Raw genomic sequence first — 16042 nt, forward strand, 5'->3', positions numbered from 1 at the left:
CTTGGCTGGGGGTGGGGGGTGGCTCCTTGTGTACATCCTGCACACACCCCTGCTCTCCTCAGCCTCCTGTTGTGAGATGCTTGCTGCCACACAGCATCTTAGCTCATTGTGTCCTATGCTTAGAGTACCTATAATTTATTTTGTTTTAAAAATATCATTTGTGCCCGGCCAGCGTGACTCAGTGGTTGAGCGTCAACCCATTATGAACCAGGAGGTCATGATTCGATTTCCAGTCAGGGGACCTGCCTGAGTTATGGGCTCAATCCCCAGTGCGGGGCATGGAGGAGGCAGCTGATCAATGATTCTCATCATTGATGTTTCTAGCTCTCTCTCCCGCTCCCTTCCTCTCTGAAATCAATATAAAAATATTTTTTTAAAAAGCATTTGTTGCCCTAACTGGTTTGGCTCAGTGGATAGAGCATTGGCCTGCGGACTGAAGGGTCCCAGGTTTGATTCCAGTCAAGGGCATGTACTTTGGTTGCAGGCACATCCCCAGTAGGGGGTGTGCAGGAGGCAGCTGATCGATGTTTCTCTCTCATCGATGTTTCTCTCTATCCCTCTCCCTACCTCTCTGTAAAAAATCAATAAAATATATATATATATATATTAAAAAAAATCATTTCTTACTAAGTATTCCGCTTCATTTGTTTGACTTTCACACTGCCAGCTGTTACGGGAAACTTTCATATATTGGCTTGGCATAGACAGAGACGATGTGAATGGTCCACCCTTTTCACTTCCTTTCATTCTGGACCATGGTCAAATCCTTCAATCATTCTGGACACCTCCTCATGGCAGGTGAGTGACAGTGGTTGATATCAAACACAAAGTCGAGTACAATTCCAGCATACCAAAGGCTGAGTAATCCTGGTGCTGCCAAGAGCCTTTCAAATCCATGCTATTCTTGCAGGAAAGACTGCAGGAGCTCTCCACAAGGGGAGAGCCCCTCCCGGCCCCCAGCACATGGAACAGAGTGTGACTACTCGTCCAGAGACCCCCAGTACCGTCCCTACCAGCCTCTTGAGGCTGTGGATAGCTGTCAAACACCTGGGGTTTCTTCAGTTCTTCTATTTTGCCCCCACCATTTTAACACCAAGACTTTTTGTTACTGTCTACTTAGGATATCTACAACCTTTTTGGTTTTTGTCTTCTTCAAGCACAAAGTAGATGCTCAAAAAAATTGTTATCGAATAAAAGCCAACAGCTGCTTTCTTAGTTCAGGTTACTACAGTGATTTACAAGCAGTGTGGCACAAGAATTTTTAAACATGCAATACCTGACTATTTAGTCAGGGGCATGGACCTCTTTTCCTTTAGAATGTCAAAAAAAAAATGACAACAGCTAACACACTTGCCATCTGGCGTGAATGAATCAAAATTATACTTTTTATTTTTTGGTCAGTTTGGCAAAAAACATAGTTTTTGGGTGTGCTACAGAATTTTAGTAATTAGTTTTTATGTGCCATGAGATGAAAAAGGTTGAAAATTGCTGTGCTAACCCATATTTCATTACCATATTTAAGTCTTCCATGGCATTCAGGATAAAGTGAAAGATCCTCACCATGGCAACCGGCTCTTCATGATGTATCTGCCTACCTACCAGCCTTCCCTGGCCCTTAACCGTCTGGTCAGCCTCACAGGCTCATCTTTGCATCTTCTAGTTTGTTCCAGAGAGCACTCCCTGGCTCACATCCCTCTCTAGGGTTTGCCAACACCAACTGGGGTAGAACCCTCCTGGTGTGTTTCCGTGGCACTCTGCTCTGGTTCCTTTAACAGTACTCATTAGACTGTAATGCCTTGAGGTGCAAAGGAAATCATGTTAATTCCAGTCCAGTGCCTGGCCAACAATAGGCTCATGTCTGCAGGAAGCATGAAGGAGCTGTGTGTGGTGCCCATTTCATAGGACTCCCTTGGCAGCACAAATATGTGGAGCGGGCAGCATGGGAAGCGTCAAGTGAACAGTTTTTATTTCTTCCTCTGCCATTAACAAAACATAAGACCTAAGAGGACAGGAAGAGTAATTCAAATTCTACAAGTCCCCCCAGCTAGGACATAAAATATTTTGAATTATGTTAAGTTTCTCATTTAACCTTTGCTTTTATAACTATTATTCATATATATAATTTCTTGATCAAGATCTAACTTCTGTTAAAAACTATATAAATGATGCCCTGGTTGGTGGCTCAGTAGGTTGGAACATCATCCCGTACACCAAAAGGTTTGGGGTTTGATTCCAGGTCAGGGCACATATCTAGGTTGCAGGTTCTGTCCCTGGTTGGGGCACATATGAAAGGCAACCAATTGATGTTTCTCACACTGATGTTTCTCTCACCCTTCCTCTCTCTAAAAAATCAATAAACATATCCTTGGGTGAGAATCAAAACACACACACATATAAATGACAATTTACATACTTCCACGTTAGAGAGAGATTAAGTGCAGAAAATGGGCACTGGTAAGCGTATGCAGCTTTATCATAGAATACAAGAAAGCACTCTGGTGTCTCAAAGGTACAAATTCAATGCCATGTAAACTACTACTCAGCTGTGTGATTTGGGAAAGTTCCCTGGTGGGGGGGGCTGAATGTCCCTCCTATTGTACCCCCACCCAGTAGGTACTGAAGTGTTAGTTCTCTTCCTCTCCCTTATGGTTTTGAAGATCTGGGAATACAGAGCTTCAGTGACAAGAATTTTTTCTTTTACTTTTGAAATAAAAGGGAGGCATTTAGTTTCTTAATTCAGTTTCACTTGGATGAAACAGCTACTTTTTCAGCAATAGATAATTTTTTAGTTATATTAATATTACTTTTAGGAAAATGTAATTTTGTGTTACTGATATGCAGACTGTCTTTGGAATCTTTTAAAGGAAATAAAATTATATTTTAAAATATTAAACACATAAGAAACAAGTCAGCAATGTAATGCCCCAATGAATCCTGAAAATTTATTACTTGGGAGAATATCAGATATTGATCTTTTGTTTTACAGCTCATGATAATAATCAGAAAATATACACTTTGAAGTGGAAGTCAAAAGAAAAGAATAATTACATATAATACACAGACTACAGATATTTTATTTGTACATAAGCAAAGCAGTACTAAAAGCATATTTATGTGTCCACAATTAGTGAACGCGCGGTGATTTTCTGTTTAAAGCTGCAGCAACTCAAATCCTTCTGGGGTCAATAAAGAAAGACAAATTGAGAAATACACTTAGGGCTATCACCGTGTCTGGTTGTAAACCTATTTTTTAATCTTTCCCTTCCCCCCATATATATATATGTATATACTTTATTGCCTTTATATTTCTGCTGGTTTAATATAATTAGTATACTAAATAGTTATCTGCATTTATTTGGTTTCTAAAAATATATAAAATGCATTGGAATAGAGCTCCTGCAGCTTTCCAGCGGCCACTGTCCTGGCATCGAAAGCTCTTCTGGAAATGTAAAGCAGCAATTCTGAATAAATAGTGATTGTTCTGTCTTCTCCATACAGCTGATGGCCTTTACCCAAAACTCAACAATACTGTAGCAAAGAGTATAAACATGCAATTAAAAAATGGACATAATACAAAAGTAATACTTATGAGTGAAATTTTACACAATAGAGACTAATAAAGACAACTTAGTAGGTAGAAGGGGGATGTGAACACAGCATTGCTATTTACATATAAATTAAGGCCCAATTTTTCAAAGGCAATGCACACAGGAACTGCCCATCTGCCCGCACCCTCTGCATACCTGAAATCAAGAGTTTTTGCTTTTTCCTTATTATTTCCTCAATCCATTATTATAGTTTAATTTGGAAAGACATTCACAGAAAAGGCTTTAATACAATTCCTTTTTTTGTTAGGACTGTTTTGCTCTTATTCACAAAGAAAATTTTTTTTTGGAAAATTTTCTTTTAATGCAGGTAAAAAATGTATGCTCTGGAAGCAAATGCTTATTTGTTCTTCTTGAACACTGTTAAAATTCACATTTCGTGTCATCCTATATTTTTACTGTGTCAGTGTTGTCTAAGCTCTAGTGTATGACTATGACTAATTTGAAGTATGAGAACTGATGGTTAGTTCAGTGATGACTGGGGGAATTGAATGGGTAACTCCTATTAATACCAACGGAAGTCTCTCACATGTAAATTCTCTGTGCATCAAGACAAAAAAAAAAAAATGCTAACAAGCCAAAGTATCTCCTAAGAAAGACAAAAGGACTCTGGCAGCCCACTACAGATCATTCTGAGGACGGCAGATGCTTAAAGGGTCATATATGTACTAATGCTATTTCAAATTATTCCTTGGTAAAAAAAAACTTACCTTCTAATGTACTTAATACTTATAGAAAACTGCAATAAAAGAACTTGCAGTAAATAACAAAGAACTTGTCATCTAATTTAGTATTTAGAACCTGAATATTCCCCAGATTCAAAATTTTATATTTGGTATTTTTGTATACTATTGCCCAGCCCCCACCAACGATGTGGTTTATACAAAGATGTATCCAAAGATGTGGCACTTAATCTAATTTGTATTCGCAATGGATAAAAATGATTAGGAACAACTGAAGTATTTTTTAAGATGTTCTAGGGAAATGGGTTTTCTTTGCACTATTTTAAAAACAGACTTAGAAAATATTCCTAGAGGTGTGCTCCCAGAGGTACTATAACTGATTAAAAAGCACAGCTGCTTAATGCATTCATCAAATTCATGTTTTTACCTCTTCTCGTCGAGGAAATATTTTTATCTGTAATTAGATTTGTAGAGATTACTTGGCAGAGATTTGTAGAGATTACTGAGAACTCAGATGAAGTTATCAGAGAGGCTGCCATGATGCAAGGCTGGGGAACCCAGGACCACTGCAAGGTGGAAGGATGCTGCCAGCCTCTCTTGAGAATTATTAGATTACTGCTGATAAGAATTTATAACAATTAATTTGGTGTTGACTCTGTGTTTCTCATGGCATGCCAAGCATCTTTACAATTTATAATTGCAAAATTTAACATATCTTTTAACATTTTTATTTAAATAGAATGTAATCAATTTATAAAAATATTTTTCTTTGTGAATAAGATCACAATTTCTCTGGATAACAACAAAATGACTCTTAGTATAGGATGGAACCCTTTAAAAATAAGGCATATATCGGGCATACATAAATCATTACTGTCACAAAATCTACAAATTACTTTGATTTTTTGATTCTCATAATTTTCAATCATATGTAAATATGAAATAACTATTTATAAATTGAGAGCAAATGTGTATAGATTGTGGTTATTTAGGTAAGAATCAGTTATTTCTCAAATCATTTGCAAAATAGTATAATGGCAAGGTCAACTCAAGAACCCAAAGAAAGTAATACCTTTAGTTGAGGTCTGCCATTTAGCTGGACTAGAAAAGGCAATTCTGCATTTTACTTTCAGTTCTCTAGAAGCTTCTATATATTTTCATAGCCATTCTTAGAATTTTCCACTGGAAACCTAAATATAGCAGCATTCTCAGCATTCATTAAACCAAAAATAAGTGAAATGCATTTAAAACATCCAAAGTTGCCCGCATGCATAAGCTATAACTTACATCTTTTTATTGTTACCATGGCATTAATATACTAATCCATTGTTACTTTGTTACATGTAAGAAATTGAGAGATGTATTTTCCTCAGAATTAAAAACTAGAAATTTCAGAAAAAGATCTTAATGATATCAGAGGGAATGTAAAAATGGCTAAGAGGTATCTGACCACATCCATTTAGATATTACTTGTGAGTCTTAAGTTAATCACTACTCATGAGAGGGGTGCTGACTCGTTTTTGGTTTCATAAATAAAAAAATATATGTACAAATGGAGATTAACGTCCTATAAAAGTCAAGCTCAAAAATGAAAACAAACACTGAATTTAACTTTATTTCCTTGGTAAAAAGTACCTAACTCCAACCCACTTTCTCGATCTCTAAGTGACTGGAGAAATTGCAATAGTCTACAACGTACAGAGGAAATGATGTGCAAGTAATACCTTCCCCACGGGCGCTTACACCGGAAGACTACAATAAGGAAGTGGGCCATTTAAAAAATACATCACTTAAAGCAATCTTCCTAAAGTAGACTGACCTGGTCCTCAGATATCTCTAACTTATATATTATGGCAATTCTGAGGATCCATGAGAGTAAAAGGATAAGGCGGGGCAGGGGCATAACATAATGTAGCAGGAACCCCCTTGCCTGTTTGAAGAGATATTCAGCATTCCCGACTCTGTCCTACAGTGTCGGAAGCACTGCACACCTTTTAAACGTACAAGTTACCTCACGAAAATATTTCTGTTCTGGTATGTGGTCCTTCATGTACTGAAAACATTGTAAAGAAAAAATATTAAACTCCAGATTAAAAAGAAATGCTGAATTATTTCAACCAATTAAGCAATGGCTAGGACAAGTCACAAAGTCAATCCAAGTGGGTTCTCTTGGAGTTTGTTGCGATGGTGGAGCACACTCTGACACTTGTAAATCAGCATTCTACGGGGGGAGCCTGGCCACATGCACACAGTCATAATCACAAGTATGTAATGTAATTCGGTCACAAGGTAAGTATTAATAAAAAACAGTAAAACACTAACATTCACACATTAATTGATTACATGGAATAAATTAAACTAAGCCAGTCACATACTTCTCTTCACTCTTAAGTCACTTTTTTTTTTATGTATACACACAGAATAATACTTTCCTAATGCTCTCAAAAGGCTACACATAAAAATGAAGGCTTTGCATTACAGCTGCTGGATAAAAATGTCAACACTGTTCATGTGTGGAAAGAGTTTCTTTGTTCTTTAGCATCAGTGCACAGGGTATGGCTCCAAGTGGTATGCAATTTAGGACAGGAAAAGACATGGTGGCTTGTGAAATACATCTCTGTTTGTCATTGGCACAAATCAAAGGAAGAATCTGTACTGTCCGTGGTACCTTTATTGGGTCTCTCGCCCAAAGACAGATACTGTTATACATATATGCCTTCAGGATTAAAACCAGATGAGATAGGATTCTGCAGAATCCGAAGATTAGTGGGGAGTTGCCGAGATGAACCAGGCCGCTTCAGGGAGCCAGACTGGAATGCTGCCTCTAAACAGGAAACAAAGAGTCATCGGGTGTGCTCATCAACCTGAGTACTTAGCAATATGAACAATCAGAACTCTTCCTGCCACCAGGAATCAAAGAACATACAGAGGCAATTACAATCCGCTGTGGGTACTGGGGTGACAGGCTAACTCTGCTTGCCCCTCTCAGCTGATACACCGAGTTTTCAGTGATTTGAGCAGTTACTGATCTTTTAAAGAAGGTGAGCACTTTGCTTCTCTTTCTTGGCTACTCAGACCACATACATATACTGATTTAGAAGTGTCTTTTAAATATCAGGTCAAATTCATTAATTTTAGGAGAGGAAGAAGGGGCATTAGGAACAGAGAGAAGCTAAAACTCAAATAGACTCTGACTCATACATACTTCAGGAAAAGAATGTAAGATCTGGTAATTTCATGCTCACTTACGTAAATAAATAACCTAAATACTATTGATTTTCCCCAGAAACAGTAAGTACATAAAAAAAAAATTAAAAATGGCCCAAGAGAATTAGCTTGGAATGGTTAGGATAACACACTTACTGAATGCCAAATGTTTATGCATAGTTAACAGGTGAGAATAACGTGAAAAACAGATTTCTCCACATCTTACCCCGTTCTATGTCTATGTGTGAGGCCTCTACTTCAATGGGCTCCGCTGGCAAAACGGTCACTTTCGTCCCCGTCTGCTGGATAAACTGCTGGAGATTGACTTGCCGCAGCTCTTTAGTCAGCTGCTCCAGTTCCTGTTCTTTGTCCTAGAGAGAAATGAGAGTGTTATTGATTGGAGGGTCAGTACTGGACACCCATCCTGGTGACAGTCCGTCTGCTGCAGGGCTGAGGTGGGATGCTCGCCGTCACAGGAGCGCACTGAACAAGTCTGGCTTAGAGCTACAACGGGTACAGAGGTCACTGTCTGTGTGGCCTGGGCCAAAAAATAAGCAAATCAAGGACAGCCTGGACTCTTAAATGTGATGCTTTCCTCTGCTAGGAACGCACTACGTACCCGATGAAATAAGTGTGATAGGTCTATAAACTGTCATCAATAAAATACTGATTTCCACCATTCCAGTTCGTTCAGCAATCTTGCTAAGCTGTTAACAATGAAACTGCCCTATCACCCTCTTCATAACTGACTGCAAAATGAATAGCCCTTTGGTCCATGAGAGTCAGAGTTCTTGTTTTCTGTAAACTGCTGAAGTTCCCATGAGGTCCGTTACTGAGATTTGTAGCATAGCAGGAGGAAAGCAAGGTTCCCACAGGATTCTCACTATGGGGGTTTTCAAGCTCTGAAGGAGGAGTTTTGAGAAATGAAGAGCCCTAAAGAATGGAGATCAAGTCTGGACAGCTGGAAAGGTCTAAGGCCAGGAGAGCGTTCTGTGATTTAAATGGATTTTCTCTTTCTCTCCTTCTCTGCCCACCTGGGCTGGGGGTGCCTGAGGACTTTGGTAGGGCAGGGAAGACAGGAGGAAAGAGTGGTTGTTTACTTACTTTGAGGGTAGGAGGTACTTGGAGATGTTACTATTTACTAGAATTAGGTATCTTTCACTAGGTAGTGGGATTTACTAGCAATGATTGTCATAAATTAGTGTTTCCTGTAAGTAATATCAAAGGTAACACAATTTCCAAATGTGCCCTTAAGTGTCAAAATGAATCCAAATAGTAAAATACTGGCACATTGGAGGTTAACCTTCTACAGAGTGAGAAATTCCTGATTTTCAAAATTGGGGGGAGGGGTAGTTTTCTCTCTCACTCTATAGTTAATGTCAGAGAAAGCACATCGGTTCTTCCTGGAACCTGAGCTTTCTCTGCTTTTGGAACGGTTCACACTCTAACGTTTCCTCTAGAGCAGTGGTTCTCAACCTTCCTAATGCCGCGACCCTTTAATACAGTTCCTCATGTTGTGGTGACCCCCAACCATAAAATCATTTTCGTTGCTACTTCATAACTGTAATTTTGCTACTGTTATGAATCGTAATGTAAATATCTGATACGCAGGATGTATTTTCATTGTTACAAATCGAACATAATTAAAGCATAGTGATTAATCACAAAGACAGTATGTAATTATATATGTGTTTTCCGATGGTCTTAGGCGACTCCTGTGAAAGGGTCATTCAACCCCAAAGGGGTCGCGACCCACAGGTTGAGAACCGCTGCTCTAGAGCTTCAATGTGCACAGGTACTAACTGGAGATCTTGTTATAATGTGGATTGTGAATTTCTAACAAGTGTGAGGAGCTGCATGGACCGCACCCTGAACAGCAGCTTCCACACGAGCACCTGAGATGTGGGCAAATTCCACTAAAAACAACCTTAAATTTACTTAATGCTTGTAAACAGCTTTACTGAATATTTAGTTTGAATTTAAGTAGCCATGCTATAATCAATGGTGTCTTTCTCACATCAACTTCCATAACATCACCACCTTGTCTTTTCAAGAACAGATATCCAAGAAACGTAAGTTGAGTGACCAGGGTAAATGTGAAGAAATGTAAGTGCTCTGAGACTGAGACTGGAGAGGGGAAAGTCAGAGGTGGGCCTCTGTGCCCTTCTCCTCAGGAAAGCGAAGGAGAGTAACGGGAGAGGGGAGGAGGGAAGGGACTATTTTCACCCCAGGAAAGAAGATGGGGTTGGCAACAATGAAGAAGCCACAGATAAGCGGCCAACTGGCCAGACAATCCTTGGTAAACCAATCCTTGGCAATCTCTTTTGGCGTTGGTTTCTCTAGCTCTGAAAGAAGCTAGAGACTCACTATCGCATCATTAGTGTCCATTCCAGCTGAGATTCTATTCTCCGATATCCAATTACCTGCCGCTGCAACCGCCGCAGTGGGACAGCCCCTCCCTGGAGCAAGGGGCAGTGTGGCTTCTGCTCTCTTTGGTTCCGTCTCACATCTAAGCTTTATGGTTAAGTCACAAGAATTCTAATAAAGTTATAAACTAAGGTAGGTGCCTAACTTTAAATGTAAGAGAAAATGGACACTCATCAGAGATGTCAAAAATAGATGCTTTTAAAAAGATGATCATTTTCTTTGTAAAAATGTGCTTACCTGTAAGCGTTTGGTGGCTTGTCCGAGAGATCTTTCCACAGCTTTAATACCATTTTCCAGCCTCAGGCTCTGCTGACCTTGAACGTCAATCTCCCCTTTGACCTTACCGATCTTCCCTTTAACCTCCTCTTCATTGACTTGTGCCTCCTGGACTTCCCGTTGCAATTTTTCTGCCTCAAGACCGTTTTCCATCGTCTGGATCTGGGCCAAATAGTCCTTTAATTTGCTCTCGCATTCTGTTATTTTCTGTCTTATTTCTTGAAGCTGATCCTTCAGCTGTTTTTCATTTTCCTGTTCAATCTGCAATTCATTTTCCCAAAATTCTTCCTCTTCGATTTCTACATCATTTCTTTTGATCTTTTGCTCCAGGCGGACAATTTCCTCTTCAAGGTTAGAATTATATTTTTGCTCCCAAAACTGTATTTCTATTTCATTTGATTTCAGCTCTTTCTCAATGGACTGAAGCTTCTCCGTCTGCAGGCGGATCAGCTTCTTTAGCTCGTCTGCTGTTGTTCTGCAGTTATTCAGCACTTTTTGCTTAAATTCAGTTTCTTTACCTTTTCCAAAAATGTCCATTAACCCTTTGGCACCGCCTGTAAATGTTAACGATTTCCTCTTAGGTTCTCTCCGTTTGATGGATTTGTCAACCTGAGGCCTCAGTTTGGCTAAGGGGGGCAAACTCTGCCTGTATAAAGTTCTCTCAGGAATTCGAGCCACGCTATCAGAAGTGGGCCGCTCACTGAGAGACGGCCCTGTCCGACGTAAAATAAGCTGCACGTCACTGGCATACTGCCCCCATTTGTTTAAGGATATGATGGGATTCTCATGAGGTGCCAAATGTCTCTCAGTATCTCTCCATTTTTCTATTAGAGTGTACCTTCCAGTTCGACCTAGATTTAAAAAAAAAAATAAAGATATGAACAAACCGTCAAAATGGCACATGCGATAGCTAAAATAATGAAATAAATGATGCTCTTCAATAACTGTCTCTTTTTGATTAGCATCAAGGTTCAGCCCACACTGCCTCTGAAACTTTCACTTGAAGACACTGAACTCCTTAACATATGTAACAGCATCAACTGACAGGATGTGAACTGCATATGCTCTTCAGACTTGCTATGAAATTCAACTTAATTCTTTACACCTCAGTGAGAACCTGACACTCGTGTCCAATACCTGGTGGCCTAGACCTTCCTGCCTGGGGCAGGACCTGCAGCCAAAGCCAAGGAGGACACCAGGATGCCCCACTGGAAGCCCTAAGGACCCGGTCGCAGGAACCAGGTAGAACTGCGAAACCTGAATAAACCTCCACTTGGTAAATCCTCTGCGTTCTCTGCACATCGGAGGCCCAGTTCTCCTCCTGAAGGGACACATGCAGCCAAGTGGACAGGTCTTTACTGTCTCCCCATGAGGGCCGGCAAACCCACGTTCACACTGCGGCATCTCCCTGCACACCTGCGGCCAATAAAACAAATCACCTCACTAGAAACAACCCTTCAAAATAGCTTCCCATGAAAAGCGGGGCCTGAAGAGAAGTCTTGTTCTGTTTTGGTAGTAAAAGCTTCAAAGATTCTTCTAAAGAATTTAAAAGGCAAAAATGGTATTGAAAGCAAAAACAGAATAAATTCACATTTAAGTAAAATATACACTGAGCCTAACTAGAAATTATGGAAGATAAAAGTTTCAGAAGACAATATCATGCCATTAGCTTGAACAGACTTCCTATATATTTCCACTTAAGGTGAGTGGTTCAGGATTATATTAATTTTGTTAAAAGTGTCCATTAGGTGACACTTGAAACTAACATAATGTTACATGTTAATTATATCTCAATAAAAAGCAGTGTCCATTAGCAGTTAATGTTATTACAAAAAAATAAACTAACCCTGACATCTAGAAATTATAGTGCTTGCATATATAGCTATTGATTTATCATTCCTGCCTTTTTTTTAATTTCATGAGCTTCTGAACCAACAGTAGTATTTTCTCAATTACTGTGTCATTACATGGGAATCTGGATATGTAAATATGAACACCCATGCATGCAATTCAGAAGCAGCACATGAAGAATGATACTGCTTTAAGCATGTGCAATGTTCTCCTTTAAGGAAACCTGAATGGTGGGTGCAGCTGAAAAGTTGGAGCTTTGGAGGCAAACAACTGGAGACTTACTTCCGGGTAAATTGCCTACTGGAGGTAGCATAACTTTACTTCTGTATGAGGAGAGTAGCAATTCCTCACAGGTTATAAGAGTCGGAGTCAAGTGTAGTAAGCACCTACTACCACACCTGGCCCACAGTAGGTACTCAGTATGTGGTAGCCATTATTAAAGACACCAGAGCCCTGGTACATGAATTCATGCACAGATGGGGTCCAGGTGGCCTGCCTGCCCCGCCCCGATGGGGGCCCATCAGGGGTGGGGCCGGCCGGGGGGAGGGGCCACGGGAGGGCTCCAGGGTGGAATTAGAGGGGCTGTACTGTACTAGTTTAGAGAGAGAGAGAGAAGGACACAGAGGTTCAGTAGCAGTCATTCTGTCTCTTGTAGTTTCAGAATCGGTTCTATTTCTACCACCTAAATCTAACCTGTCAAATAGTCAAAGGTCCGAGGAGAAAGTATTCTTTCTATACTACCAGTCACATTCAACAGCTTGTATCAAAGTACGTTCTCTTTCGCTCCAGTCTGACAGGACTGCGTAGGAGCACTGCATCAGATTACCAACTTGTGTACATATGCTCATCTCAGTGGTTTCCTGAGGTAACTGCAGCTGCCCAGAAAACTCAACAATCCCGAATCCAGAATATATATATATATATCGTGCCACCATAAAGCACATAGATGGCCTTAAACCCAAGAAACTAGTCTTTTAAAGTTGCTTCACTATACATTTTTTAGAAACATGCAGCCAGTCTATACTCTGCTAATAGTATAACTGAACTTTTACTGTTGTTAAGCCACAGAAATCCTGGGGTTTGTTACAACAGCAATTTCCCCTAATTAATAAACCCTCTATTATTTCTTATAGTAGAGATTAGGCCAAATCCTATAAAATTCTCATTTAGTGTTTAGACTGAATACCAATAACTCTCATTACAAGACATATAAATATTTAAGTGCGTATCAGCATCCTGCATTTGATGCCGAGACGATCTTGGGCACGACGGAAGCAAGGAGCCACAGGCCTTGGCTGGCTGCCAGCTGAGTCATCTCTTAGATGAATTCTTAATTCAATGAAGTATTTATGATACAGAAAGAGTTGTTAAGCCTTGGAGAAATATCATAAAACATCCTCATTCAAGTTGTCAACTTTTCAAAACAGGTCTGGGCTGAGATATTGAGCAAGCAAAAATGGGGAGCAGATTCTGTTAAAACTTCTTTTCAACTTGTTCACTAACAAATACACTCCTGAGTGCAAACGGATAAACTCACACCTGGGACATCTGGGCATTTTTCCTTTGAAAAGCTGTGCAGAAAATGTGGTTACCACGTAGACAAATGCAGCTTGCTATACTCCTCAAGTACCAGGCCTTTTGTTTTTTTTTTTGTTGGTTTGTTTTTACTACTGTCCATGGCTTGATTCTCAAGTATCACAAAGTTACGTTTGACACTTTCTAATCCTAGTTTTCACTAAGGAAAAAAACCCACACTAACATTTAATTCAAATAAATTTCCTGAAACTTTTAAAAGGGACAATTACTAAAGTAAGGTGGTTGCAAAGAATATGAAATAAAATTAAATACCTGAATTCTCCCCTCTTTAATAAATAAACTTAAGTCCATAACCTAGTATTAGTTCCAATTGCAAGAACATTTTGTTAGACGTGAACGCCTAGGATATAGGAGTGTGCTATATGGTATTTAAGGCAAAACCAAAAGAAAGCCTCTATCTTTGTATATGGCATTGCCAACTTTTAACAGTGCATCTGCCACAGTGCCGGTGGCACACTTGTCTCTATAAAATGTTAAACTGGCTTGTTTCAACCCTGAGCTAAGTTGACATGCTTTCAATATAAACTAGAGGCCCAATGCATGAAATTCATGAATGGGTAGGGTCCCTAGGCCTGGGTGGTGATCAGGGCCGATCAAGGCCTTCAGCTGCTGGCCTGGACCTCCCTTCCCTGGCTGCCAGCCAGGGCGTTCCTTCGTTCCACGCCGCCTCCTGGTGGTCAGCACACGTCATAGCGAGCGATCAAACTCCTGGCCTCCCAGTTGAACTCCCGAGGGGATACTTTGTGTATTAGGCTTTATATATATAGACTAGCATGACATAAAATAAACTTTTGATAAGAAGTTCAAAGACAAAGAGGCACCGAACACCTAGCATGGAGCTGAACAGTTTCCTCTGAATACGTGCTTGCTAAATAATGGATTTAAGATGCAAATATAAACTTGAACCCACATTACTGGCTTTCCCGATATAGATGTAGATGCCTTCATCATGTTCCAAAAGGGTTTTAGACAACTAAAAAACACTCAGACAATGTGATAAAGATAAACTGGGAGCAAAAAAGAAGAAAAAGTGCATAGAGTAATTGAATAAGATAGAGCCAGCAAGCATATACTTGACAACTTCATCTTTACTATATGATAAGATTTTAAAAGTACACATTACCTTTCTAGTGAAAAACCATGTTATCTAATTTGTTGCATTTTCTTTTCTAAACGTATACAGAATAAACAGTAAATAGGATTTTTCCAATGAGGGGCCTGGGAATTAGGACTCCAGGTTTTGACATCCTTCATTCCAGAAACAATTGTTTAGGATAAACAGCAGAAGGGAAGGCAGTACAGACTCTAGACCAGCCATGGGCAAACTACGGCCCGCGGGCCGGATCCGGCCCGTTTGAAATGAATAAAACTAAAAAAAAAAAAAGACCGTACCCTTTTATTGTAATGATGTTTACTTTGAATTTATATTAGTTCACACAAACACTCCATCCATGCTTTTGTTCCAGCCCTCCGGTCCAGTTTAAGAACCCATTGTGGCCCTTGAGTCAAAAAGTTTGCCCACCCCTACTCTAGACTCAAGATTAGTAAAATCTGGGGGGAACCAGAGAGGCAGGGTCTTTACAGATTTACCTAAGCACACGGAACAGTGATAAGTAAAAGTAAAAGTGAGCTTGTGAGATATCATGAAAGCAAATGTACAAAACCCGTTAGAAATCAATATTGAAAAAAACAACAATAGGACCCATAAACAACTTTATCTTAGACACCAGGGAATTCACTTACCTATCGCTTGAGCTAAGGCTATTACAACCTCCTGGCAAGTTGTGACTTCGGTGACCCCACAAACAATCCTCTGAACTCCATCCACCCAAACTTTAAGTTCCATGGTGCACCAGCTGGTCACCCAAGGGCCCTGAGACTGGTCATCAATAGCGTCAGGTCATGTCTCTGGCTATGGAAACACGGAGAAGGCAGTCTGTGCAGTCAGCTAAAAAGAGGAAAACACATTTTTAATAGAATGAATCTTAGGATTTCTTCTAGTACGCAAATATTACACAAAACAAATTTTAATATATGATGATCCTACCATCAATGACCACGTGCTTCCTTATTTTACAGAACTGAATTCAGCCACGTGAATGCAACTGAAGCCACCTGTCATGACATTGTTTCATATTACTGCTATTTTCATAATTATAATTTTAATCATAAGGCCACACTCTCTATTGGGTAAATAAATCTTATTTACTCGACTAAGTCCTATTGCTCAACATATAAGCTGTTTCTTTTAAAAAAAATTGTTTCATTAGAATCATTTCTGAGGTTAAAGAGAAATAAAAAAGTTTTTGTCATTGTAGGAATCATACATAATGGAACCAGTTTCTACAGCCTTGGCAGCATTTGCAGAGGTGTGTGCATAACGCCATGGTATTCCTT

At 39.7% G+C, this 16042-nt stretch overlaps 1 protein-coding gene across 2 annotated transcripts in view; it reads right to left on the reverse strand.

Moving 5' to 3' along the window:
* Positions 1-2917: 2917 nt before the first annotated feature.
* Positions 2918-16042, reverse strand: part of RASSF8 (Ras association domain family member 8) — a 65882-nt gene continuing 52757 nt past the window's right edge. For both annotated transcript variants that reach the window (XM_006090640.2, XM_023755503.1), the window contains exons 2-5: positions 15389-15593; positions 10160-11049; positions 7722-7866; positions 2918-7112 (exon numbers count right to left, since the gene is read on the reverse strand). In XM_006090640.2, the coding sequence (XP_006090702.1) occupies positions 6991-7112; positions 7722-7866; positions 10160-11049; positions 15389-15491 (1260 nt within the window). In that variant the 5' untranslated portion in view covers positions 15492-15593 and the 3' untranslated portion in view covers positions 2918-6990. The remainder of the gene's footprint in view (positions 7113-7721; positions 7867-10159; positions 11050-15388; positions 15594-16042) is intronic.

This window comes from Myotis lucifugus, unplaced genomic scaffold, assembly GCF_000147115.1.
Source record: "Myotis lucifugus unplaced genomic scaffold, Myoluc2.0 scaffold_78, whole genome shotgun sequence".
Lineage (NCBI taxonomy): Eukaryota > Metazoa > Chordata > Mammalia > Chiroptera > Vespertilionidae > Myotis > Myotis lucifugus.